Below are 26188 nucleotides of genomic sequence, written 5' to 3'. Positions count from 1 at the left end.
CCAACAATGGGTCAAAAAAGGACCGATCGTCTACTTGGGTCTATTTGACCCAACTTTGAGTCAAGAAACGGGTCTTTTAGTGTAAAACAACTCATACATATTGGGTACTTGGGTAAAAAAAAAAAAAAGTTATTTTGTATAAAACAACCCAAAAAGTTGGGTCAAAATGAACCATAAAGTGGATCAGTCTATTTCCATAATCGGGTTACATTTGTCCCAACTGTTTTTAGAGTGTACATTTTTAACACTACACAGTACATTCTGTTGAGTAAATCTAAACAGAGTCTAACACTTGGAAGAGAGTAAAATATTTAAAGTAAATTTTACTCAAAGCATTTTTAGTGTGTATGTGAGAATTTTCCAATCAATCTCATGAAAAAAACTAAACGATTTTTCACTCCGAAATTCTAAGTACATTATGCAGAGATTTTGACTAAATTTTAAGTTACACAAGGGTTGAATAACGAACTCACGACCTTCAGCTTGGGTGACTGCCACTCTACTTCCTGAGCTATGCCACTTCTACTGTTTTCTTATGTCCAAAGGATATGGCTGTCTCCCAACCTGAAGTTGTGGGTTTGTTCCTCAACCCTTGAGTGATTTTTTAAAATTATTATTATTATTATTATTTTACTCTCTTCCAAGTGTAAATTTTAATCTGTTTAGTGGGACCAAATAGACTCCGTTAAGAGTAAAAATGACTCTACAGAATTTACTGTGTACCATCTTCAACATTTCCACACACCTATTTTTGAAATGTGGTTCTGTTAATGAACCATTAGAGTTCCTGGTTCATTAGAATTGGTATTTAAACACTCCTGTTCATCATTTTGACATCCAAGCTATTGCTATCAGAAGCTCTTTCTCAGCTTAGTTGTTTGTTGTTTTCACAACAGCAGAGCACTATTAGCATCAAAAAAGCTTGTTTTCCTGGCTTTTTGCTCACAAACTGGTCTCTAATCTCACTAATGAACTGAAAAAGCGAGAAACCAAATGCTGGTAAAATGGAGAGCTTACTTCTTTATTTTTTATTTTTTGGCTAACTCATTCACTGCCATTGACGGGCTATAGACGTCAAAAATTCATTTGAACTATTTCTATTAGTTTTTCCCACTTTTGTTAACGAGAGTATGAAAACCTAGACATTTTTTTAATTGTACATTTAGAACAGATATAACATTTGTGATTAATCAAGAGTTAACTAGTGAAGTCATGTAATTATTTATGATTTAAACAATTAATCGCCTGATGCCCCTAATTTTTAATAATCTTTTCTTTTTTTTCCTTTTTCTTTTTCTTTTTCAAGAGATTATTTCAAATTTGGGGCGTAATTTTTTCCGTAATTAATTAAAAAATTAACTCACAACTGATCACAAATTTTATATATCTGTTCTAAATGTACAAGATTTTTTTTCTAGGTTTTCATGCTCTTGTTAACAAAAGTGGGGGGAAATGCTAATCTAATTGAAATTGAAATGAATTTTTGACATCGACAGCCGTCAATGGCAGTGAATGAGTCCATCAGCTAAAAATTAAAAATGTTAAAATAAATGGTGAACATCTTCCAAATTCTGCCAGTGTATCAAGATTTTAATCGCAGTTGACTTTACCTCCGTCTACTTACGTCTTCGCTAAAGATACCTATTTACAGGTAATAAGAGTAAAAAGTTGTCCGAAAAATACTCGAGTACAGTAAGAGAGCATTTCTACTTTGTCACCCACACACACACACACACAGGTGATCGTGCAGTCTGGCCGGCAGCCCAGCGTGCTGCAGAAGCTGTGTCAGCTGCCCTTCCAGTATTTCAGCCACCCGCGCCTCATCCGCGTGCTCTTCCCCTCGATCATCTCGGCGTGCTACAACAACGGGCCCAACAAGGTCATCCTGCAGCAGGAGATGAGCTGCGTGCTGCTCGCCACCTTCATTCAGGTAAACCGCTCGTCGCGCTATCGTGATCGCATCGTTGCAAAAAAAAGCGAGTGGTATCAAATAAAATAAAATAAAATAAATATTTCAACAACTATGAGAAACTCCTGATTAGCAGCTGCTTCACATGAGCTGTGGTCAATGTGTAACAGGCGCGCTCTTCGCTAAGACGAATGGCTTCCTCGGCTGCCGCTGCTTCAACTTCCAGCAAACACCTTGTCACCTTTATCTTCCTCTGACAACACTCGGCCAAGACGCACTGTTTGGACGCCGATTAAGCCGCCATTCACGAGGAGACGAGCTATTGTCATTGCTTTCAAACAAAGTCACAATGCACGCCGTCTCATTGTTGCTTTCGGCCCCCGTGGGAGCATTCCTCACAGGGGAACCTGGATGGAGGATGGCTACTTGGTACGCGGGCTAAAATCTTCTGGTACACCAGTGGACCATTGCCAAAAAATTTACAGTTCATCTACTGAGGCGCTGCAAAAAAAACTGCGGACCCATATCGGATTTTGGGCTTCATTGTGTTTTTTTATTTTTATTTTTTATTTTTTGGCTGAACCACAAAAACAGGGTGCAATTGTCAAGGGAAGATCTTATGGCTTCAAAGAAGTGAGAATAAGAAGAGATGGAGGATATTTTGAAAAGCTTTTGCCAATGTTCGATCGCCCTATCAGAGACTCTCCACACTTTTAGCTCACACTTAGCACACTTTTTAGCCACAATTACAAACATTAAAAATAAAGTTAAGTGTAATTGTAAAACACAAAATATGTTTAGGTATACAGTATAGTGTCACTATCAAGGGGAAATGTCCAAATTTAGTCAATTTCAAATTTTTTCCCACAAATCTACATCTATCGATCAGTCCCCGCGCTTCTCTGTTTAAGATTTAAGATATAAAGGGAAATAGAAACTCTTAATTCTGTCAATATTTATTTGCCTACTGTATATTAGCTCCAGTTACTTGAATTCATGTGATTTTTGAAACGCTAATCTCAATGAAAATGTTAACTTCTTCTTCTTTTCTTTTTTTTTTATTAATCCACAGGATTGTGCTACAAATGAGAAGCAATGTGACACTAAAATAAAGCAAAGTGGTAAGTCACACACACAACAACAGTTATTTTCCTATGGAATGCTAACCCAATGTTGAAGTCGTTATTATAGTTAATAATAGGGATGCCGATACTGGGCATCCCCATTATCGGTATCAGCCCATTTTTTTAAATCTAACGGCCAATATAAAGTAAATCTAAAACCATTTTAATCTCAGGGAGCTATTTATTTAAATTTTCAATTAACTTTATAAGCGATGCTACTGACCCTGGAAACCTTCTGAACCGAAGAAATGTGAAAGATTTCAGGTATTTTTAAATTTTAGGAAAAAAATATTTACTGTAAAAAACTATAGAGAGCTATGGCATTTACTTCCTTAAGTCTCCAATTAAATTTTTAAGACGTACTAATACCCTGAATGTTTTGTTAGAAATTTAAAAGGATGTTTGTCTAAGAAAAAAACTTCTAGCTTTTGAAAAGTCTGAAAAATGGTTTAATAAACATGTTTTAAAACATTTTAACAGTCAAGATTGGAATTTGTATTTTAAAGAAGATTGATGCCAATACCCCTCCCCCCCTTTTTTTTTTTGACTGAAAAGGAATATCAGCCTCCTTGACTACAAATATTAATAATCGGCATCAGTATCGGCCCATTTGAACTCTTTCTATTAGTTTAACATTTTTTTCCACTTTTGTAACAAGAGTATGAAAACCTAGGGGGAAAATTTTACATTTAGAACAGATATAAAGTTTGTGATTAATCGTGAGTTAACTATTAAAGAAAAAAATATATATCGCCTGACGCCCCTAATTTTTTATAATCTTTTCTTTAAAACATTTTTTTTTAAAGATTTGTAAAAATGTAAGTTTTCATACTCTTGTTAACAAAAGTGGGAAAAAATTATTAAACTAATAGAAATAGTTCAAATAAATTTTTGACGTTTATAGCCGTCAATGGCAGTGAATGAGTTCATATCTGTATGGAAAACAAAAACATAAAACAAGTGAAAAACGGCAAGTATGAATGTAACTGAACGTCCTTTCTTGTACTTTATATGTGGCTCCCATCATAAAGCGGGGAATGTTCATTTGTGAATAATCAGGTTTTATCACCTGTACATTCACACAGTTCATTAATATGTACATGTGTGTCTTTCCCATCTCCCGCATGCAGCACTCCAGCAACTGGATTACTGCGAGTTGCCCAACCGCTTCCCTCGAGACCAGTGGGAATCAGCGCTGCAGTTTTTCCTCAAAAAGCAGGACGAGTAACGGACTTTCCTGACATGAGGCTGATCTGATGAAAAACTTTCAAATGTAAAAAAAAACAAAAAAAAACAAATGTGGAAGCCTTATTCTGCATTGGTGCACCTGCTGGGAAAGCAGACTGATGTGCATGATGAATTTGCACCAAATATCGTCTTTGTATTTTGAAGTTAAAGAGCAACAAAAGTTTGTTTCTGTTCTGGAAACGTAATTAATTTATTACATTTGTCCAATTTTGTACTCATTTTATGCCAGATGTGACCGCTAATATTTGCAAATGTGTTTAGAATGTTTTTTTCTAGCTGGCATCATTCGATTTCTTCCTCAAGAATGTAAAACACTAATCGGTTCACTGTTAACGCACAGAATAAATGTTTATGTTAATGCATCATTATAGCTTGTATAAATGTATATAATAAAAGTTCTTCCTGCTCAAATGTGCTTTTTTTTTTCGCTCGTTTCAATCATCAAATATTGAAAATATGGTTTATTTTAAATGACTGTAAATCATTTGAGATTCATTCACTGCTGCACTTGATGCCTTTTGCTGAGATAAAATTATTAGAAATCATAATTTGCTGCCATGCGTCTTAATTTGCAGGTAAGACAAAATGAACAGGTTAAAATGCAAATTCTATCATAAATTCGAAACCACTTATGTTGCATAAGTGCTGCAGCGCCGTGGACTGAGCTGATCTTAACATGCGTCGGTCTCCGTTTCCTGGCACTGATAAAAGCGGATCCTCCCAAACAAATTGTGAAGGTGTTGTGTGTCAAGCCCGGCTTGACCCGCCTGCTCCCTCTTGTCCAGCGGCTATTTGCCGTGCAGCATTCCTACTGGAAGGAAAATAAACTCTGGACACGCCAAGATGCGTCCGCGGGCGGCGTTGAGTGCCCCCCCCTCCCCCCGCTTTCTCTCTCTCCTTACGCCAGGAGCCGCCCCACCCCCGTGTGTTGTGTTGTGGCCCCTGTCAGAGGGCCCTTGGCAGGTGATGCCAGATGCAGATAAGACTGTCGTCTGTCTGGACTGTAGCCATTTGGAAAGAAGACAAAAGAAACTCAAGTTAAAAAAAAAAAGATAAAAAACTAAAAATGCGAATTTAGGCTGTCTCGGCATACGCATATATACTACCATGCAGGTAGTCTATATGCGTATATGTATTTTTTTAAATCGGTTTGAAAATCCGATTCATTAGAATTTTGGTATAGCCCATTTTTTTTAATATCCATTATTGTGCGTTTTTTTGTAAACTAACAGAGGTCTTAAAACTGATTTTTTTTTTCCTAAAGAAAAAATATAGATGTTTACATTTTCAATTTGCATTTGTTTTGCCAAATACAGTTATGTTGACTTGTTCTGTTGATTTTTAGAAAAAGAAAATACATTTTTATTTTTGTTTTGGCTTTTTTTTTTATTAAACACCTTCAACTAGTTCTATTGAATTTACTTTATTTATGTTGCTTGTTTTGGCCAATACCAATCCTTTATTTTATTTTTATTTTTTTACAAATTCGTTTTCTCGTCCACAAATGTAGCACTAAAGAATATTCTTTAGTCCTTTTTGGGAAATGCTAAATTATTATTCGAAGTACTCTGCAAGATGAATAAACACATGTACATGCAAAAAAATGTTTTTAATTATTTAGAACCATCGTTTTATTGGTAAGATTGGCTATTCGTTACAATAACAATAATAATAAATAATAATAACTTATTTGTCCGAGCAGATAAAGCGATGCCATGCACGTCCATTCATTGTTGTATTCTGGCTTCTGCAGAGGCACTTTGATTAAGTGTTGTCCACACGTTCGAATCCCACAAAGCGCGTCCGATTCCGTCGTGGCCTTGCTCAAAAAAAAAAGAGTAGGAATTGTTGAGTATCCTCTCGAGTAAATCCATCAGCAGCATCTTGTGATTGTTTTGTTCTGGATGAAGTCCTCGTGTATTTGGCGTCCCGTGACCGAGCGCCTCACGTGTCCACCGGACTCGGTACCATGCTGTTCGGCGTGTCAGGAAGCTGAGACGACAGCGACGTGACGTCACTGGCCGAAGAGTTCCCCATCGAGCCCGACTCGGAAAAAGACATCTGGAACAACAGGACATTTCATTCGTGAGTTTTATTGTATTTTATCTCATTTTGTTTTGTTTTAAATCAAGCCGAAGATCATTTAAGTCGACGATTACCTAACTGATATATTACAATAATAAATGAATGATGAGAAAACGAATATCGATGAGACAAAATTATCATAAATGCATAACCAAATCATTTATATGTATATTTTCTACATTTTTTATCACCTGCATTGGTCAAAATATTACAAACAGTTTTCAGTTAACATTCTGGCGATTACCTCTATGACAATGTCAAACCTTTTTGTCCCGGATGGATGCCATTGGGTTGCCCAGGTGTACCTAATAAAGTGTCTGTATAGTTCCTATGGGGTGCTTTTGCTTTTTGTGTCGCGTTCTTACCAGTTGTTGGAAGGCAGGCTGGTCCAGTTCACTCTGGAGGGCGAAATCACTGAGGCTCTTCCAGGGTGGTTGGTAGGTTTGCACCTCCACGGAGTTCCCCTGCACGGTGCTGTCATGGCGTATGGGGCTGCCTGCCACCAGGGGCGTTCCTGTCAGGCCCTGCAGGTTCTACATGCAACATGTACATAAGCCTCCGAAATATACAGCTTATATCATAAAAAAATGATCACATGCCATTTAATAGCGTTGGTGATAGAATAGGATTACACGTTATATTTAACTTGAGGGCCTAAAGTGTCATAATATGTGCATTCTAAGACATATATTTATTTTTTTAAGTAACTTTAATTAGGATGCTTTTATTTTATTTGTATGCCGAAATCGAATGTGAGTCCTGGAAATATTTCAATGACATGCAGTTTTGTTCTCATTTAGTAAATAAAATCATATGGATAAGAATTCCTATATTCCAATCCAAGCGTTATTGACCAAAGGTAAAAAAAAGAAAGAAAAAAAAGAAGTGATTATAACTTTGTTTATATACAAGATTAGGCAGGCAAATCAAGTCATGCGTTTACTCATGTAATCAATTTCAAGCATTTTTCTTCGGGCTGTGTTAATGAACTAATGAATTCATGTTTAAATATTGACATAAATGGAATCATTGATATATTTGTAGTTTCAAAACGTTATGAAAAATTTGTATAATTTACAGTTATAGTCCATATTGCAAGAAACGAGTTCAAGACGTTTTTTTTTAGCAGATAACATCATCTTTAGTTCCACAGTGGATACATTTGCAACGTCGCCTAAATATACAGCTACACACACAAAACTGCCTCCATTTAAAGATGGAAAACTGACCGTTTTGTCGCAGTGTTGCTGCTGCTGCAGCTGCTTCATCAGAATAGTCCTCTTCTTGTCCTTGCAGCGTTTGTTCTGGAACCAGACCCGGATCACCCTGGGGCTGAGGCCGGTCATCTCCACCAACTGCTCCTTCATCAGCGCGTCGGGCCTCGGGTTGGCGTTGTAGCACGTCCGCAACGTGTGCAGCTGCTTCTCGTTCAGCACCGTCCGGATCCGGGTGGTCTTCTCGGACTGCTTGTGGATGTGGTTCCGGTGATGAGGTGGGTGCCGAACGGAGACTGGTTCTGTGAGGCGAAAAATGATATGAGCGAAAGGGCGCGCGACACGCGGAGAAGATATTATATGAAGCTGTCAAAATTAAATGTCGACTTTTTTTCAAGCGAGTTCGTTTTTCGTGCAATATTATGCATTTTGATTCATTTTAACGAATAAATAATAATAATAATAATAATAATAATAATAATAATAATAATAATAATAATAATAATAATAATAATAATAATAATACCAGAGATGTGCAGGGGTCTGGAGTGAATGTTCCCGGGGCTCAGCGGGCTGTCGGCGGAGGTCCTCTCCAGCAACAGGGCATGGTCGGCCCGGCACAGCAGTTCGTCGTCCCGCACCGAGAACTCGTCCCCGGGCAGGAGGTGTCGACTACACACCGAGCACCGGAAACATTCCATGTGATACACACTTTGCCGGGCTCTCATCACCAGGTCGCTGCTGCAGAAGCCCGTGTTGCATTTTGCACATTTTATGCCAAATAACCTAAAAAGAAAGTCATCTATTAGTGAAGTTGTCATGTGGCCTTGGAAACAGAAAAACAAAACAGAAAAACAAAACAGAAAAAAACCCACAAAAAAAACACGTTTACATCAGGTGCGCATTTTACATACATTTAGTTGATGTGTGTGTTTTTTTTTAAATATAATATAAAATCCTATACCTGACATAATCTCTTTTACAATAAGTCTTTCCGTCCCGGACGAAGCAAGTGCAGCTCTCGTCCAAGTACTGGCTGCACTCAGCGCACTTGAGGCAGGCTGCATGCCACTCCAAGTCCGGGGACACCCTCATGATGTACTGGTCGTGTATCTGACTCCCGCAGCCCACGCACATTGCAATTCCTGATTTCTCTGTAACACGTGGATGGATGGATATAGGCTATTAATGCCTGCACACATGCATCACCTTGAAGACAATTCATTTTGTCATTCAGCAAAGAGCAAAAATATCACCAAGTGCCAAATTGTGACATTTTACTGATAACGCTTTTTAGACGATTTTGCAAAGAACAAGAAAAAATCTGTTCGCATAAAATACGTTGAAGGGAAAAAAATGAAAAATGCACGTCTTACTTTTGGAATGATCCCCCATATCATCCAAGGAAGACGCATTGAGCAGGATATCCACCATGCGGGAGGAAGAGAGCGTCCCTTCCCCTGGCTGGATGCTTCAACTTGTGTGGATGCATGAGAGGAGGGCACAAAACAAAGCTCCCCCAACCTGTGACGTCTGCAGACCTTGGACCTCTGTGCGTCCACACAGAAGGGTGACACTATGCAAATGCACTGCTGGAAGCACACGCGCGCACGCACACACACACACACAAAAAATCATGTCTGACTTTTGGGTAACTACTGCTTAGAGTTCTTTTTTTTTACTCCCTTTGAGGGGACTGCATAGCTCCCAAATGTACATGTTTTTGGTTAAAAATAAGAAATAAATATCATACTTTAGTTTGGCTAAAAATGATTGCTACTGTTTTTCCATTCCATTAATTTTATATCAGTTAGATGCATTATTTTTTGCTGTTTTGAGCGTTTATCAATAAAACGAAGTTTAAAAAAAAAACTTGTATATAACGTGTACTTTATTTATTACTGTAATAATAATAATAATCCATCTATCCATTTTCTTAACCGTTTGTCCTCACAAGGGGCGCAGGGGGCGCTGGAGCCTATCCCAGCAGGCTTCGGGCAATAGGCGAGGTACACCCTGAACTGGTTGCCAGCCAATCAATAATAATAATAATAATTATTATTATTATTATTATTATTATTACTATTATTATTTTAAAAAATATTTTAGGATATGCTACTTACAATGGCAATATTTAATTCCATTTTCATTTGATATTTTGTCATTATCATAAAAAACAACTGAAACCTATGTTAAGTTTTTCTTTTGCATTTTACTCTATAGCACCCTCTACTGGATGGAAAATACATGTAACCAATTTTGTTCCACAACATTGAAATTATTTAGCATTTCTTGTTGCATTTCTTCACATAAATGTGCTCTGTGTCATGTTTTCTATAAGCAAGTTTTTAAAGACAGGCTCTTGCATTGTTAAGGTGTTCCTAATGCTGTGGTAGGTGCACGTGTGGATATTATACATATTTTAAAATAATATTTATTCAATGTGTGTAAATTATACCCAAATTAGCTTCAATAAATAAATAAACACAAAGTAAAATGCCTAAATTTTGGAGTTGCTAACCCCACGAAATAACCAAATAGCATAGTTATATTTTAAACAGAACGATATAGTTTTATTAGAAACATTATACGATTTTTTTTTTTAATCAAATATAACGGGAAACATAATTGGACTGTATTTACTAAAAACTTACATCTTTATCTTTTTTTCTTTTTTTTTTTGCTTCTTTAGGTAAGTTACAGTAAATATTTCTTTAAAAACGTCTTAAATGTTTCTCTTGTGTGACCTCATTCGGCGATCCAACCTCTCGTCCTTTGTTAGATCTCGCGAGAAGTCAACAGATGACGTCTACTGACCTTTGGCCCAGTGCCTTCTGCAGCAAGTTGTCAGTGAGTGCAACAGTCCGGAGGAGCATCCAGATCAGAGTCCACTATGAACAGAGTTTTGTCCAAAACGAACGTGACGCGCTTGGTAAGAATTCGACGAAGCGGCTAAAATGTGACTTAATTGTTGTGTTTTTCTTTGCGTTAAATTCGAAACGCCAACTGTCTTATCAGTTTTCTTGCTGCAGCAGCTGGCCAGGCAGGCAGGTTCATTTCTTGGTCAAAATTCGTCGTGCACAATTTGTTAAAACACACGCTTGACAAATAAACAATAGTGTGACACAAGATTTTGTAATGTTTGATTATGACTCCACTAGGGTGTTGTTGTTGTTTTTTTTGCTAATGCTAAGCGGTGTTAGCATAGCTGCGCGGTGGTTATGAAACCGGAGTTGGCAACTGGCGAGTTGAAACTAGAATGTTGTCCTTGACCTGGTAATATTTATCATATATTAAACAATACGGCGCAAAAAATACATATCATAAGGTCAAATATAGGACGCAGATGCTCGTTTTGTAGGCAATCTGCGTGACCGCTCTGTTCTCGGCTAGTAATGTCTGGATCTTGAAGGTGAACATTATGCTGTTTCACAACCACAGGATTGTTTGTTCATACGCAACATTACTTTTCATTTGATGTTTAATGTGTGTGTGTGTTTTTTTTAAAGTTATCTACGTTTGCAGGCAAGTCATAATCGCAATTATTCGTTTTAATATAACTTTTGAAGTTGTTTGTTATGTTGATATTGTTTTGTCCAATAGGCTGGCGTCCTGCAGAGGTTTCAGAGCACTTTGGTGGTTGTGGAACACAACAATGACAAGTTGACGCCAATTACACTGCACGCCATCAGTGCTGCTAGCAAACTTGGCGGTGAGGTGGCTTGTCTGATCGCAGGAACAAACTGTGCAAAGGTGTGAAAAATATCCGGCTCATATTCTTGCTTTAACACGTTTTAACACAAAAATGTCCCATTTTATTGACGGTAGACGTTTAAAATGCTTTTGTCTGTTTTTTTCCCGCCCAGGTTGTGGAGGAAATCAGTAAAGTTCAAGGTGTGAAGAAAGTTTTGGTGGTTCAGAATGACTTTTGCAAAGGAGCTCTGCCAGGTAGAGACTTTGTTGGCATTATTGTTCATTTTTTGACATTGACTCACTCTTGGTCTTGTTTTCCAGAGGAGCTAACGCCGCTCGTCTTGGCCACGCAAAAGCAGTTCAACTTCACCCATATTTGTGCTGGTGCATCTGCCTTTGGAAAGGTAATACTGGATTTTTCATTTCTTTCTTTTTTGCTTTTTAAGTAGCCTTTCAGCGCCCCGAGTTTCGTAGATGAAAGGGGGGTACAGTGTGAACCTGGAAAAACACTCAGCACATAATTAAAGATATTATAGAACTCTGACCTGTAATTTTAAGTTTTGAATGGACGGCAACATTTATTCTGATGACATATTAACTCATTCACTGCCATTGACGGCTATAGATGTCAAAAATTAATTTGAACTATTTTTATTAGTAAAATTGTTAACAAGAGTTTGAAAACCTAGATTTTTTTTATTGTATTAGAACAGATATAAAAAAAAAAGATGATTAATTTTTTTTCATAAGTTAGGGGCATCAGGCGATTAAAATTTGTAATCGTAATTAATCACATGACTTCACTAGTTAACTCATGATTAATCACAAATTTTACATGTGTTCTAAATGTACAAAAAAAATTCTAGGTTTTCATACTCTTGTTAACAAAAATGGAAAAAAGTGTTAAATAGAAATAGTTCAAATTAATTTATGACGTCTATAGCCGTCAATGGCAGCGAATGAGTTAAGAAAGAAAATAAAAATTCCCCACTCACAATTTAAAACAATTCCCAAGTGTTTTGATAGCATGTCTGGATATGCATTTATTAAAAACTAATTATAGCATATTGCACATGTCCTGTTTCTTGTCTTGCTGAAATTACACCATTTGAGAAAGTGGCTCTTTATGCAAATGAGCCACTAAAGTGTACACAGCCTTTTTGTTATTAAAAAAACAAGAGCATTTGAAATAATTTCAAACTCAGTTGGGGGGGGGAATCGAGAGGGGAAGTAAAAATAACTGAGACAATGAGTTGCACAAGTCCGCACACCCTCTTACAACTGGGAATGTGTCTGTATTCAGAATGAACCAATCACATTCAAACTCGTGTTAAATGAGAGTCTGAACGCACCTGCCACCGTTTAAATTGTGTGGGGGCTTTTTTTTTAATATCCACTGTATCAGAAGTTAACACTGTTGGCTAACTTTAACCTGTGCATCCAACAGAATTCAATGCAGCTCTGCTTACCTTTTGGCTTTAAGATAGGGCGTCACACATGTGGGGGAAAAGTGGTCGCTCAGCATTATATTGGCTTAGTGTTTATGACAGATGCTTGAAAGTGGCTTAGAAGTTAGGATCTTCACCAGGCCTTGCTCTCGGGTCATGGACGGAGAAACTTGATTTATCGTGATGTCATAATTCAGAAAAACTTGCTTCCAGACGCATTTTCAGAAATAAGCGGATAAACAACAGATTTATTTGGTTTGTTTGATTTCACACAGAGACAAAAATATATTTTCTCTCTTTTTTTCATCTACAATGTGAACCTCTTCCTCATCCTCATAATCCTCAATCATTGCGTTGTTTGTGTAGAACCTTCTGCCAAGAGTGGCTGCCAAGTTGGATGTGGCTCCAATCTCTGATATTATCGAGATCAAGTCACCGGATACGTTTGTCAGAGCCATCTACGCCGGTAAATGATTATATATATAATTTTTTTGTACGAAGCGTTACTGTTCCTGATGCTGTCCGTATGCGACGTCACCAGGAAACGCGCTCAGCACGGTCAAGTGTAGCGAGCCCGTCAAGGTGTTCACCGTAAGAGGGACGTCGTTCGAGGCGGCGGCCGCAGAGGGCGGAAGCGCCGCGACGGAAAACGGTAATGGCGAACAACGTGGCCGTCGGTTGGACGGAATATGCGTTCATGTGCGGTCTTCGCGCGCCCTGCAGTGGCCTCTGGTTCCGCCGTGGGAATTTCCGAGTGGCTGGAACAGAATTTGACCAAGAGTGACCGACCCGAGTTGACCAGTGCAAAGATTGTCGTGTCAGGAGGTGGGATGTTTAAAAAAAAAAAAATTTTTTATCAGGAGTCACAAACTATAGAATTGTCACATTCATTCATGTGTTTTTGCAGGAAGAGGATTGAAAAGTGGAGAAAACTTCAAACTGCTTTATGACCTTGCGGACAAAATGAACGCAGCAGGTTGGATGTTGCTCCCAACACAAAACGTCGTTTTGTGTCCTTATTATTCGTTTGAACAACTTACACAATGTTGTTGTTTTTTTGTTTTGTTTTTTTATTTAAAAGTTGGTGCTTCACGAGCTGCAGTGGACGCTGGCTATGTTCCTAATGATATGCAAGTGGGACAAACGGGCAAGATTGTGGCACCGGTAAGTTGCTCCCATGTGGAAGATGAATGAAAATCGGAACCAGATTATTCAACAAACGATACAAAAAACAAAAAAAACAAATTTGTCTTAAGGCACAACCCGTCTGAGAAACATGGAAAAATAACAATGACCAACATGTCGACCGGTCTCAGAATGAATGGTCGTCATCTTCGACCTTGGAGGTTCCAAGCGTCGCCGCTGTCCTTTCGTCAAAGGTTAACGATCCATTAGACGGTTCGGGCAGTTTCTCTGCTGATGATTATCCGCACATTAAGTCCTGCAAAGTGACGCTAACGGCGCCGTTAGCGTTCTTCGAGGGACAGTTCCTCCATTTTCCTTGCGAGTCGCGCGGCCTGGCCCGTTTCTTAGACCAGAGCAAAGCGGACTTCATTAAGATTTTGCAAATGTTAATCAAGACCAGCTGGTTTCGATTCAACACAAAAACTGGTGAACTATTTGGGTTGCCAGAGTGGGCCGCAATATAAAATGTGCGCCTCTTCCGGTTTACGTGCATGTTCCTGTTCCTGTCCACAGGACCTGTACATCGCGGTGGGCATCTCTGGAGCGATTCAACACTTGGCTGGAATGAAAGACAGCAAGGTACATCTCGCGAATTGTAAAATCAATTTCTTGATGCGCTCTTGAAAGATTTAATTTTGTTTGATTTTTTTTTTTTTTTTTTTTTGATTTTTTTTGGGAAGACTATTGTGGCCATCAACAAGGACCCAGAAGCTCCCATTTTCCAGGTGTCAGACTACGGCCTGGTTGCGGATCTCTTCAAGGTGAGCTTTGTGGAAAAGCTGCAACACCCCCAAAATTTTTTTATTTTTTATTTGAAGCAAATTAAGGTGCTTTATCAAAAATCACAAAAATAAATAATGGTTGTTTTTTGTGAGACAGTTCTACAATCACAATAAGCACATTGTGTTGAACGTCTCTTAAAAGTGATCCACGGCTGTCGTGGGACGGCGCAGGTGTCACGTGAAGTGCGCCGGTGTCTCGACGAACTCCCCGCGGACGCGATTAGAAATAATTGTGAGTGGCGGTGGACTTGTGACCTCCGGCGCGGGATCGGCTTACCGCTTACCGATCAGATAGCTGATTAAAATGGATGTCCTCGCTGCTCGTCTCCCCCCCCCCCCCCCAAAAAAAAGGACAATTGATACTCGGGATGAACTCTGTCCTCAAGTCGCTAAGGAACTATTAGAATGTACTTTAGCGACTATTATTATTTGGCAGGATGCTTTTAAAAAATTTTTTTTTTTTTTTAGAACTGACGAATCTGCTGATCAATTAAAAAAAAACGATTAAGAAAATATATATATATATATTTTGGGGGGTTCTAGAACATTTTTCAACTATAAAGTTATGAACGAGTTAGAACGTTTGACTGTTTTGCATAACTCTGCACCCCCCCTCCCCCAGGCTGTTCCCGAGATGACTGAAGCGTTGAGCAAGTGAGGACGAAGCAAGCGGCAGAAAACAAAATGCAGGATGCAACAGACCTGCTGTGAACGCCTTCAGATCAATGACACCATTTTATAGATACACACATTTTAAATGTCAACAATTGATTGAAGATATTTCGTGCCTCTGGTGATGACGAGCTGCTATTTCACTTCCTGGCCGTGGTCTGGGACGTGTTCCTGTTGAGTTGTAATTTTGGGACTATTAAAGGTGACCAATCACTTTGTGTTTTCTTTTCTCCCTTTATTGTAGTGTCGGTCGACCATGATGACCGAGATAGAAAATATCTGTTGACAGTACAATAAAGTTGGTGTGCGATTATTGTTGAAGGTTCATGCGATGAGCAATTCGTAGTAGACACACATAATTCCTCCTGTTTGCAAATATTTACACACCTGCTCAGCCAATCTTTAAAAGTCATTAATACAATAACGTAGACATTAATGCACATGTTAAAATTTCAATAGTGGCCAAGATGAACTTGGTTAGATTGCAAAAAAAGTTTTTTTTTTTCTTTTAAATCCATTCATGGAATTATAATTACAAACATTGCTAAAATAGAAAGACAAAGATTAGAAAGGACTTTATCTCAATACTGATTCCACAGCAACCTGCAGTTGTTTTGTCAAACTGTTTTTAGGAAGTTTTCATGAAACAGCTTGACATGCTTGCAGATGCTTGTAGTAGCCCATACAGCATGAGGAACGCTCCCTGTTGCTGCTCAAGTTTCTTCAAATGATCACAAATGTGTCTTCTGTGTGAGAGTCATTTCCTGAAAAGTGGCCCAGGCTCATGGCCGTTCTTGCGCTTCATCCAGCACGTTACGCCCATCACACATGATGGATGGGTTATCTTCAAAATACCTGTTCCTGCACTCTTCCACTACCCTATGTCCCAGACAGGAGCATTAACTTAATTTCTTGCTCCTGCTCTCATCCACCATGTTAAGGCCCAGACATGATAGACTGGAGCATCAATGGATCTTCCTCTTCCTGCTATCTCCTTCTACCTTATTCTTCCAGAGATATGGATATTTTGGAGTATGGTAACTACGAATGGTCCTGTTCCTGCTCTCTTATACCACCTTATGTCTAAGATATGATGGTTTGGAGCATCTTTTGAGGTTTCTGTTCCTACTTTCTTTTACCATGTTATGTCCTTGAGAGATGATTGGCAGGAGCATCTATAAGGGTTCCTGTTCCTGCTCTCTTTTCCCAACCTATATCTCAGTCAGATGAATGATTCACACATCTTTTGAGGTTCCTGCTTCCTGCCACTATCTTATGTGTCGGGAAGATGATAGATTTGAGCATTTTTTGATGTTCTTGTTCGTACTTTGTGCCACTATTGTAAGCCTCGGACAAATGGTGGTTTGAACCACCAAGTGAGGTTCCTGTTCCTGCTCTCTGTCGCTATCTTGTGTCACGGACAAATTATGGATTTGAGCATCTTTTGAGATTCCTGTTGTATACCTCAGACAAATGGTGGTTTGGAGCACCAAGTGAAGTTCCTCTTCCTGCTCTCTTTTATGTCACAGACAAATGGTGGATTTGAGCATCTTTTGATGTTCTTGTTCCTGCTCTCAACCACTATCGTATATCTTGGACAAATGGTGGTTTGGAGTCCCAAGTAAGGCTTCTGTTCCTGTTCTCTGCCACTATCTTATGTCACGGACAGATGATGGATGGATTTTAGCATCTTTTGAGGTTCCTGTTCCTGCTCTTGTCCACTATCTTGTCTCAAACAGATGATGGATTCAAACATTTTTAGAGGTTCGTGTTCCTGCTCTCAGCCACTATCTTATGTTTCAAACTGATAATCGATTGATTTTTTTTTAGGTTCCTGTTCCTGTTCTTGTCCACTATCTTGTGTCTCAGTCAGATGATGAGTTCAATAGTGTATTATTGTTTGCGTTCTTGTCCTCCATCTTATGACTCTGGCAAACAGATGGTAGCTTGGAGCATCAAGTGAGGTTCCTGTTCCTGCTCTCTGCCACTATTTTATGCCTCAAACTGATAATTTAATCAAATTTTTTTTAGGTTGCTGTTCCTGTCCACTATTTTGTGTCTCAGACAGATGATGAGTTCAATAGTGTATTATTGTTCGCGTTCTTGTCCTCCATCTTATGACTCTGACAGACAGATGGTAGCTTGGCGCATCAAGTGAGGATCCTGTTCCTGCTCTCTTCTACCACATTACGTCCCAGGCAGATGATGGACTGGAGCATCGATTTAGGTTCCTGTTCCTGCTCTCTTCCACCACCTTATGTCCCGGACAGGTGATGGACGGGCGCGTCGACCGGCTCCATCATCCTGTATTTCTCCTCCAGGAAAGCTTCATTTCCCTGCAGATGGATGAGCGGTTTGGCGTGCGAACCCAGCCGGCTCTCCTGGTTCCTCTTGTTGTAGATGTTCACCCTGTTCTCCAGCTCGGGGCTGTTTTTGGTGGAACCGGTGGGGCTGGGCGGTTTGAGGTTGACCGGGTCCAGGCCCTTCTGGCTCAAACAGGAGTTCTCGGACAGAGATGAGAGCAGCTCCTGCACCACGGCGCTGGGGCTCCCTCTGGGCTGATTGGCCAGCGGCAGCGGGCTGCTGTAGGGCGGCGGGTAGCAGCGCTGGTCGCTGTAGTCCGTGGACGTGGACGCCTCGCGCACGGTGGAGCTGCAGTCGGCCGACGATCCCGGCGCGCGGCTGCTGATGCGCGACGCCGTCGTGGTCGAGGCTTCGCTGGCCGAGCTGTTGGCGCGCCGCAGCCGGCCGCCGGACGCGCCGTCGGCGCTCACCAGGGACGGGGGGAGCTGGGTGGGGTTGTTGGGCAGGTGGATGTCGATGGCCGTCGTGGTGATGATACGCGCCGCCGGGTCAGGAACGCCCATGTCTACGAGAGACGCCACAATGACCGATACGGATATCGGAAGCGAGGAGCGAACGGGATGTGGTCGATGCTCACCGCTGCTGGGCTCGCTGTAATACTGGCTGATGTAGTTGTTCATGTCGTCCTGGCCGTGGTGATCTGAAGTAGCGGAAGATGCAGAAATACTTCAGAATTCAGTGTCTTCCTAAATAACCAAAACTATTGCAGGGCAACATTGTCGCTTTTGTACCCATCAAGGCTGTCAGTGCTTTGTCCACTTTCAAAGTGAATTGTAAGAAGAAACTAAAAGAGAATTCTGCGAGTGTGAGGGATTTCTCACGGCTGCCAGTTCCACGTGAGCAACATTCCGTTTCAGGTTCACTTATCGGCGTATCAACAATCATTTGTCCGGCGGGTCTCAAGGCACCGAGGCCACAACTTAGCGCTGAAAACACCGAGTGAACGCCGCCTTGTGCATGAAGCCACCTGATAGCCCGCCGTTACAAAGGAGCCGCCTATTCCAGACGGTTACCTGAGGGCCCTCCGGGCGCTCTGACTTTGGCCGGCCTGTGATGATCGGAGACCCCGGGGGCCAGTCCGTCCGCCTCGTGGAAACTGCTGCTCGGTTTACCCCACATATGGTGGATCTGCATGGCTGCTTCCCGCTCCGCCACCAGATCCAGGTCCTGCTGGGCCAGGTGAGCCCTCAACTGGCGGATTTCAAACTGAAGGCAAAGAGAGGAAGAGAAAAGGGGTGTTGACTTCATTTCTTCACGTAGATAGAAGAAGCGGACAGGCGGTATTGTACAAGGCACAAATCGAAATGGTATAGGATGACATTTCAGTGACATCAGAGCTCACAGACAGTCTATGGTACAGTGTTACAGTAAAACTAACTTTATTTTTGTAATGACATAAAATGCACCAAAAATGCTATCAAGTTAAGTGATGTGGAAAAATTTCGCCTTTTGAAAAAGGAATGATTTATTTTTCCTTCTTTCTCGGTGCTTTATTGCCCTCTGCTGGTAACAAACTGTAACTACGAGCTGAGCTCCAACATACGTCACGTTGCGCTTACCGCCTGCTCCTGGCAGATCTGCGTGAGGCGGTCGAGCTGCTCCTCTCTCACCGCCTTGGCCTTCTCATACTGTTGGATCTCCAGCTCCATCTCCACCTTCACTTGGAGCACGTAGGCTGGGGACAATACGGGGCAGGAACACACGCCGTTACTGTAATTATTTCACGATCACCATTTTAGATTTTTTTTTCCGTAAATAATTGGTGAATTAGTTACAATCAAATTATAGATTTAAACATTGAGAATACTTCATTCTTCTATCATTATTTATTTATATATTCATTAATTTTTTTACACACACATTTAAACTTACAACTTTTAATTTACTGGCGCTCACCTGCCATCTCTACTACGCGCATTGTGCAGCTAATTGGAAAGCCACAAGGGGGAGCACGGCTGTTACACTATTTGTTGGAAGTCATTGTTGGTTTTGTTCTGCTCTCCATAATTGGTTTAACAGTTTGCCCTTAGCGACTGCCTCAGCGGAACAAAAACACATTAATTAGGACAGCATAATACCACAAGTCATGTTAAATAAATAAAATAACGAGGGAAGAGACAATTGAGGCAACAAGCTCGAAACACACACATACTAACACACAAAAACACACGCACACACACACCATGGTGGTCTCAAGCTTGAATGGCAAACATACGTAGAATAATAAATAAAGAAGCCAATATTTTGGCTTTGTTTCTCAGTGTGCGTACTGATTAGATTAAAAATTATTTCAAGTGTTGCTTTCAGAAATAAGGTTTCACATAATCACGTACCAACTATTGCACTAGGCTACTCAATACATTATTATTATTACTCATGACATTATTACCACAGATATGAATACCTAGGTACGATGCTACCCCTTTGAGCTACGTGTCTACAGTGGTGCTAAGCTAGGAAGGTCAAAGACGTCAGCGAATACATTGCGCTGCATTACGGTCACGTACAACACCGTACTGGAAGTAGCTTTTCACCGGTAAAAGTATAAATATATATTTTCCCAAATTGTATATATTGATAGTACACGCGTCGGCAAAAATATTAAACTTCATCACAACTGGTTAAGAAATAAACAAGTTGCGATGTATTTGCAATGTCCATGCAGTGCCTTTGATAGGAACGTTGCCCCTGCCAACATGGCCGCCACAAAGGCGCATGGGTTAGCTGGGAGGCTACAGCGCGCAAGCGTATCTTCTGCTCAGATCCGTCAGAAGCAACTGAAACAAACGGCAATAGACCAATCAGAGGCCAGTATTTTGGGGTCATGAACTATTTAGCAAAATTGCTAATGGGAAGTAATTAAGCAATTGTTTTGCTATATTTTGAGATAATTACTGACTTCTTTGATGAGTGCCTTTTACAAAATGCGATATTTGAACACCTCACAATGTTTATGTCATGAAAATTTAACTTTTTATCAATGAAAGCGGTAGAAGAAGTTTAACCTGCTGAACCATTTATTGCTTCATATTTCAGAATCCACCCATACGACTTCTGACTCATTTCACTATCCCGGGTCTCAATTATGCTCCCCCTCTTTCACTCTACCTCCACAAGGGGGCGTAAATTCCCCATACAAACAGCACATGAGGAAAACCTCGTTTGTTTGTTTTTTAATTAACTTTTTATTTTAATACAACAAACATCACAATGCACAAACAAACCCAAATCCAAGCAGTCCATTTACCATTCAAACAAACCTTTAGGGGTCACATGAAAAGCATTGCCTAAATACAACAATGTACGTTCAGTTTTCCGCACATGCAGAAAACCAATGCTCACATGGATTCAGTCTTACCGTCAATGACCCTTTTAACCCTCCAGATGCGCAGCGTGATGATGAGGCCGATGGCGTCCCAGGGGCTGCTGGGGCCGTTGGCCACGGTGGAGGCCACCATAGGGGCCAGCGAGAGGACGATGACGGCTCCATCGAACACCTGAGGCGACCAAAAAAACAACAACCAAACACTCGCTGAGCGGTGACATTGAAGCAATGACACTGCAGTGAAGGGAGCCCCTGAGGCGGGACTAATAGCACCCACGGGAGCTTACCTCCACTTTGTTCTCGATGTAATCCCATATCCCCAGGACCACTATCCTGAAAACGGTCTGAGAAGATGGAGACAGAGAGAAGGTGACACTGTGGCTAAGATGTGAGAAAGCAGTGCATTCTGGGTCGTAACTCTTAATAAAAGACTGAGGTGGTGGCATTTACTGCTGCTGCGCACATGGGTTCATTCCTTGCGGCTAACCTGCTAATGAATTGAAATGTTAGCAGCGGGCTCGTCAAGTCTGAGGAAGAAAAACGTCCCAGGCTGTAAAGGAAACAGTGATCGATACTTTGAACACCTGCACTTAATTGGAGCCACAAGAACATTGTGCAGTCAAATTTTGGATTATGACATATTCTAATAAAAATGTCAGAATTATTGTAAAATGAAGACTATATTTTGTCAAATTCACTTTTTTTTTTCCAGTGTGGGGCCAATACATCTTCATAAAGATTCATTTAATAAATGTATAATGATTAATATGGTCCCGCAACGCTTACAACAACAAAGATATGAGTTACAGACAGAACAATTGACCGTTCAACAATATGTGGTCTTTTAGACAACAGAGATGTTTACAAAAGAGAGAAAAAATAGCAAAAACATGGCAGAATTTTTTATTCTGATTAAACTTTTTTTTTTGTGGGATGTCATTATATGGAAGCCCATTCCTGCCAGTAAAAAAAATAATTAATGATTTAACTCATTCACTGCCATTGACAGTTATAGACATCAACAATTAATTTGAACTATTTCTATTAGTTTAACATTTTTTCCACTTTTGGTAACAAGAGTATGAAAACCTATATATTTTTTTTATTAATTGTGAGTTGACTAGTGAAGTCATGCGATTAATTACAATTAAACATTTTAATCATCTGGCATGATTAAAAAAAAAGATAAAAAATTAGGGGCATCGGGCGATTAAAATTTATTTTATATCTGTTCTAAATGTCCAATAATTTTTAATTTCTTGGTTTTCATACTCTTGTTAACAAAAGTGGAAAACAATGTTAAATAAAATGAATTTATGGCAGTGAATGAGTTAAAAACAATTTTTTTTTTACTCTCAGAAACTCATTTCCACCAGTGGATTTCTTATTTTTTTTAAATATCAGCCAGTGTTTTTTTCCCCCCACCTGGCCCAACCTGGGCGTTGAGCAAAAGCAAAAAAAAAATAAAATAAAAAAAATAAATTGAAAAAAATAAAAAAAAATAATAATAAAAATATAAATATAAATAAATAAATAAAAAATCAAGGGGAAAAAGAGTGATCGATTGATCAGGCCCTAGTACAGAAACCATTTATTTAAATTGAAATATTGCTTTTAATAATGTCAATCATTTCATTATACTGAACACTTGTAAATGTTCAAAACGCACACAACATTATGTTAATGATTTATAAATGATACATTCAGGATACATTTAAATGACTGAATATTGTTCACATAAACATGTTTAAATTTTGAAAACTGTAAACTTCTTCAATTTTTTTTTTTTACAATACAAAATATTCTAAATACTCTATGATTCCCACCCATGATGTACATTAGTCTTAAACAAATAATCGAATCGCTCCTTTCCATCTGCAAGTGGAGCTCGTTATCTGCCCGTAGCTCTGCTGGAGACTCACCTCAGTGAAGAACACGGACAGGATAGCCAGACTGATCCAGTGGATGACACCGGCGAATTGGGTTGCGTTGTTGACTGCGGGGAAGAAGGAACACGATTGGTCAATTGACTTGCTCACGTGACCTCGGTGCCGCTTTTGCACGTGTACTGTTATCTGCCTGCGTATTTATTGCGCTAATAAAACGTATATACCAGCTGGCACTGGTCACGTGCCCTGTGACCTTGCGCTCATGATGGAACGAGCGTGTCTTAGCCACGACAGATGATGCGGATGAATGCGACATGGGCTTGTGGCGGGTCACGCCGCTTGTGTATCAAGAGTGGAATACTAATGGGACAGTTAGCTTGCCGAGATTGTGATTGATCAGGTGCCTAAGGTCAGAGGATAGAGAAGATAAACTAGCACACAATAGCTTGGACCGTCCTTACGAGAGTTTAACATGGCTTCATATAAAACAAATGCACAGGAGGTGAGAAAAAAAGAAGAAGTTCTCAGTGCATAATACAGTATTTTGAACCCAATATATGGCATAAGATTTTACAAAATAAAAAAAACTAAAGCAGTTCACTGCTGTTTCAACACGTGTGTGTTGTACTTGTATATCGTATTCCTCGTATTACATCACAGCACGCCTTTCCCACCTGGGATCATGTTGAACATTCTGCGACCACTCATCTCATTAAAAGTTAAAAGATAGGAGAAGTGCAAAGATGAATAAGAAATAAGACATGCTTTTCTTTGGTCTTGCTGGATGCTTTCCAAGTACTAATCATATGTATGTGTCTTTAGTATATGCTAAAAACTCAACTAAATACAGAATAGTGGCGCCTTGAGATGAGTGACCCCACTTTTTGGTGATACCGTACGAGTCGTCATTCAGCCAGTTGTTTTTTTTTGCTTCGGCATGGGAGCAAAAATCCGAGCTACAAAATGTGCACTTTATGGCGGTAGTAAAGTCAACTCAGAATCACTCACTTCAAAATAAGCAGCAGTCTGGTCATTTATGGACAGGATTGAAGCTGTTTAAAGTCATTCCAAGAACATAAAACAAAGACACAAAAATGATATGTTGTGTGTGTTTAAAAAAAAATAATAATTTAATGCTAACATGGAGACAAAAAAATATATGTTGTGTATTTTTTTTTAGCTTAATGCTAAGATGGAAGAGACAAGAATTAGATGTGTATTTAAAAAAAAAAGTTAGCTTAATGCTAATGTGGAAGAGACAAAAATTAGATGTGTATTTAAAAAAAAAGCTAGCTTAATGCTAAGACGGAAGAGACAAAAATTTGATGTGTATTTTAAAAAAGTTAGTTTAATGCTAACATGGAAGAGACACAAATTAGATGTGCATTTTAAAAATGTTAGCTTAATGCTAAAATGGAAGAGACACAAATTACATGTTGCGTATTAAAAAAAAAAAGTTAGCTTAATGCTAATATGGAAGAAACCAAAAAAAAAGTGTATTTAAAAAAATATTAGTCTAATGCTAACACGGAAGAGACAAAGAAAAATGTATATGTTGTGTATTTAAATGAATGTTAGCTTGATGATAACATGGAAAATAACCCAAATAATGGAAAATGCCACAGACATGCTAAAAATTAGTATCAATAGTCAGGGTGTTATAATCCCATAAACAACGGACATTTAAACACCAATGAACCTCTTCTTCGTTTGTGTCTATCCCGACTGTATCATACTGCCCCCTTTGGCCAAGTGGAGCATACCACGATTCCCAATGACAATCACGAAGCACAAACTTTCATTCTTTCAATTAAATGTAGTTATTACTATATGTTTATGAAGCACGCTATTATGGAGTGCTATTTTCCTTATTAAAAAACATATTACAAAATATTTGGTTGTTTTTAAGGGGGGGCTTGGGAGTATTAAAGGCATTTCCATTCTTTGAAATGAGGATTTAAGGCATCTCAGGGCACCACTGTATATCAAATAAACCCATCTTGTGTGCTTTTAGTGCAGTGGTTGTCGTCCCGTGGCGACTCAAAAATGACAAACGACGCAATTACTGACTTGAATCATTATAACGATGAGTTGGCAGAAAAGTTAGCAGCTTGTTCATTGCACATTCACAACAGCCGCGACACGCTACAACGGCGTTTCCAGGTGCAGACAAGCGCTGACGGTCGTCAATTAAAAGGAGCAGCTGGACTCCCTAAATCCGCATCTGTTTACTCACACTGCAGCAGCCTGGTGTCGACGAGCAGCTCCAGAGTCAGCAGCAGCACCACCACAACCACGCAGGCCACCAGGACGCAGTTGAAGCCGGCCGACGACAGGCACACTTGCCACAGCGCCGCCCGGCCCCCGCAGCACGGCTTCAGCCAGTTGGACCTGGGAGAGGGGAAAGAAAGATTTTTCGGCAGGCGAGGTCAACCAAAAAAAAAAAATCTATAGAAAAATACACGGATTCCAAAACAGCTTTCAGTGTGACGTAGATTAATCCATTTGCGTGCAGCATAACATCTTAATGCCGCTTCACCATGTTTACTTTGAAACCTGGGCTCCACAAATTGACTTGAGTCTTAAGCAAGTCATTCCATTTTCATCCATCTCAGGGGGGGTTGCCATTTTCGGCCGATACGGCCCAGTGCGGAGCGACGGAAATTGACGTCAATTTCGCCTCGGGCTCGCATTACGAAGATCTGCTTTTAGTCATGTGACATTTGACAGCAGAGGGAGGTGTTGGTCAAAATGGCTGCCCCTTAAGATGGATGAAAATGGATGAATTTGCTTAAGATTCAGGTCAATTAGTTGAGCCTATGTTTGAAAGTAAACATGGTGAAGCGGCGTTTAGCTGTTATGCTGCGAAGTGAAGTCAGCCCCAAGTATAAATGTTTTAAAATCTAGATTAAAAACTGTTTTTAACCCCCCTCCCCCCCATTCGTTTGATAAGGATTTTTTGTTGTTGAAGAATTGTTTTCTACGGTAATTTCAGAAAGCTACTTTGTATTTATTTCCTTTGCTTTAAAATGTCATTACATCGTCAATTGTTCTTTTTGCTCTGAATGTTTTCAGTTGTTTTGTGAATGCTTTTAGATGTTGTGCTTTTTGTTGCGGGAAGCACATTGAGTTACCTTGTTCATTAAATGTGCTATATAAATAAAGTTGCCTTGCCTTAATTCATATTCCACAAAAGAAATACCAATCAGAATATCGCATTTAACGTAGTGAAACCAAATATAACACAATC

At 39.7% G+C, this 26188-nt stretch overlaps 4 protein-coding genes across 16 annotated transcripts in view; 2 read left to right on the top strand and 2 right to left on the bottom strand.

Annotated features, from left to right (window-relative positions):
• scaper (S-phase cyclin A-associated protein in the ER) overlaps positions 1-4692 on the top strand; it is a 54527-nt gene extending 49835 nt beyond the window's left edge. For 5 of the 7 annotated variants that reach the window (XM_086074846.1, XM_086074844.1, XM_086074847.1 and 2 more), the window contains 3 exons: positions 1739-1930; positions 2982-3030; positions 4164-4692. In XM_086074846.1, coding sequence (XP_085930972.1) covers positions 1739-1930; positions 2982-3030; positions 4164-4261 — 339 coding nt within the window. In that variant the 3' untranslated portion in view covers positions 4262-4692. Of the gene's footprint in view, positions 1-1738; positions 1931-2079; positions 3031-4163 lie in introns of all 7 variants that reach the window. The other 2 variants (XR_015094711.1, XR_015094710.1) reach the window with 2 other exon arrangements.
• A 1193-nt stretch (positions 4693-5885) lies between these two features.
• isl2a (ISL LIM homeobox 2a) lies at positions 5886-9106 on the bottom strand. The gene is made up of 6 exons (XM_086073981.1): positions 8957-9106; positions 8545-8734; positions 8107-8366; positions 7596-7882; positions 6732-6899; positions 5886-6342 (listed from the first exon to the last, which is right to left on the bottom strand). Exons 1-6 carry the CDS (start codon positions 9012-9014, stop codon positions 6226-6228), a joined length of 1080 nt encoding a protein of 359 aa, XP_085930107.1. The 5' UTR covers positions 9015-9106; the 3' UTR covers positions 5886-6225.
• Positions 9107-10371: 1265 nt separating this feature from the next.
• etfa (electron transfer flavoprotein subunit alpha) lies at positions 10372-15573 on the top strand. The gene is made up of 12 exons (XM_086072658.1): positions 10372-10512; positions 11184-11333; positions 11447-11528; positions 11595-11677; positions 13088-13187; positions 13263-13373; positions 13445-13546; positions 13629-13697; positions 13803-13885; positions 14420-14485; positions 14587-14667; positions 15311-15573. The coding sequence occupies exons 1-12, from the start codon at positions 10474-10476 to the stop codon at positions 15344-15346; spliced, it is 1002 nt and encodes a 333-aa protein (XP_085928784.1). The 5' UTR covers positions 10372-10473; the 3' UTR covers positions 15347-15573.
• Position 15574: 1 nt separating this feature from the next.
• tmem266 (transmembrane protein 266) overlaps positions 15575-26188 on the bottom strand; it is a 30447-nt gene continuing 19833 nt past the window's right edge. For 6 of the 7 annotated variants that reach the window (XM_086072653.1, XM_086072650.1, XM_086072655.1 and 3 more), the window contains 7 exons: positions 25175-25329; positions 22972-23045; positions 21337-21393; positions 21083-21221; positions 19284-19399; positions 18738-18930; positions 15575-18364 (listed from right to left, as the gene is read on the bottom strand). In XM_086072653.1, the coding sequence (XP_085928779.1) occupies positions 17616-18364; positions 18738-18930; positions 19284-19399; positions 21083-21221; positions 21337-21393; positions 22972-23045; positions 25175-25329 (1483 nt within the window). In that variant the 3' untranslated portion in view covers positions 15575-17615. The remainder of the gene's footprint in view (positions 18365-18737; positions 18931-19283; positions 19400-21082; positions 21222-21336; positions 21394-22971; positions 23046-25174; positions 25330-26188) is intronic. The other variant, XM_086072657.1, reaches the window with a different exon arrangement.

The sequence above is a fragment of the Leptonotus elevatus genome, chromosome 4 (genome assembly GCF_054856555.1).
Source record: "Leptonotus elevatus isolate MCC_2025b chromosome 4, RoL_Lele_1.0, whole genome shotgun sequence".
Lineage (NCBI taxonomy): Eukaryota > Metazoa > Chordata > Actinopteri > Syngnathiformes > Syngnathidae > Leptonotus > Leptonotus elevatus.
Note: the sequence above shows the minus strand (reverse complement) of the source record. Positions and strands in the feature narration are given on the sequence as shown.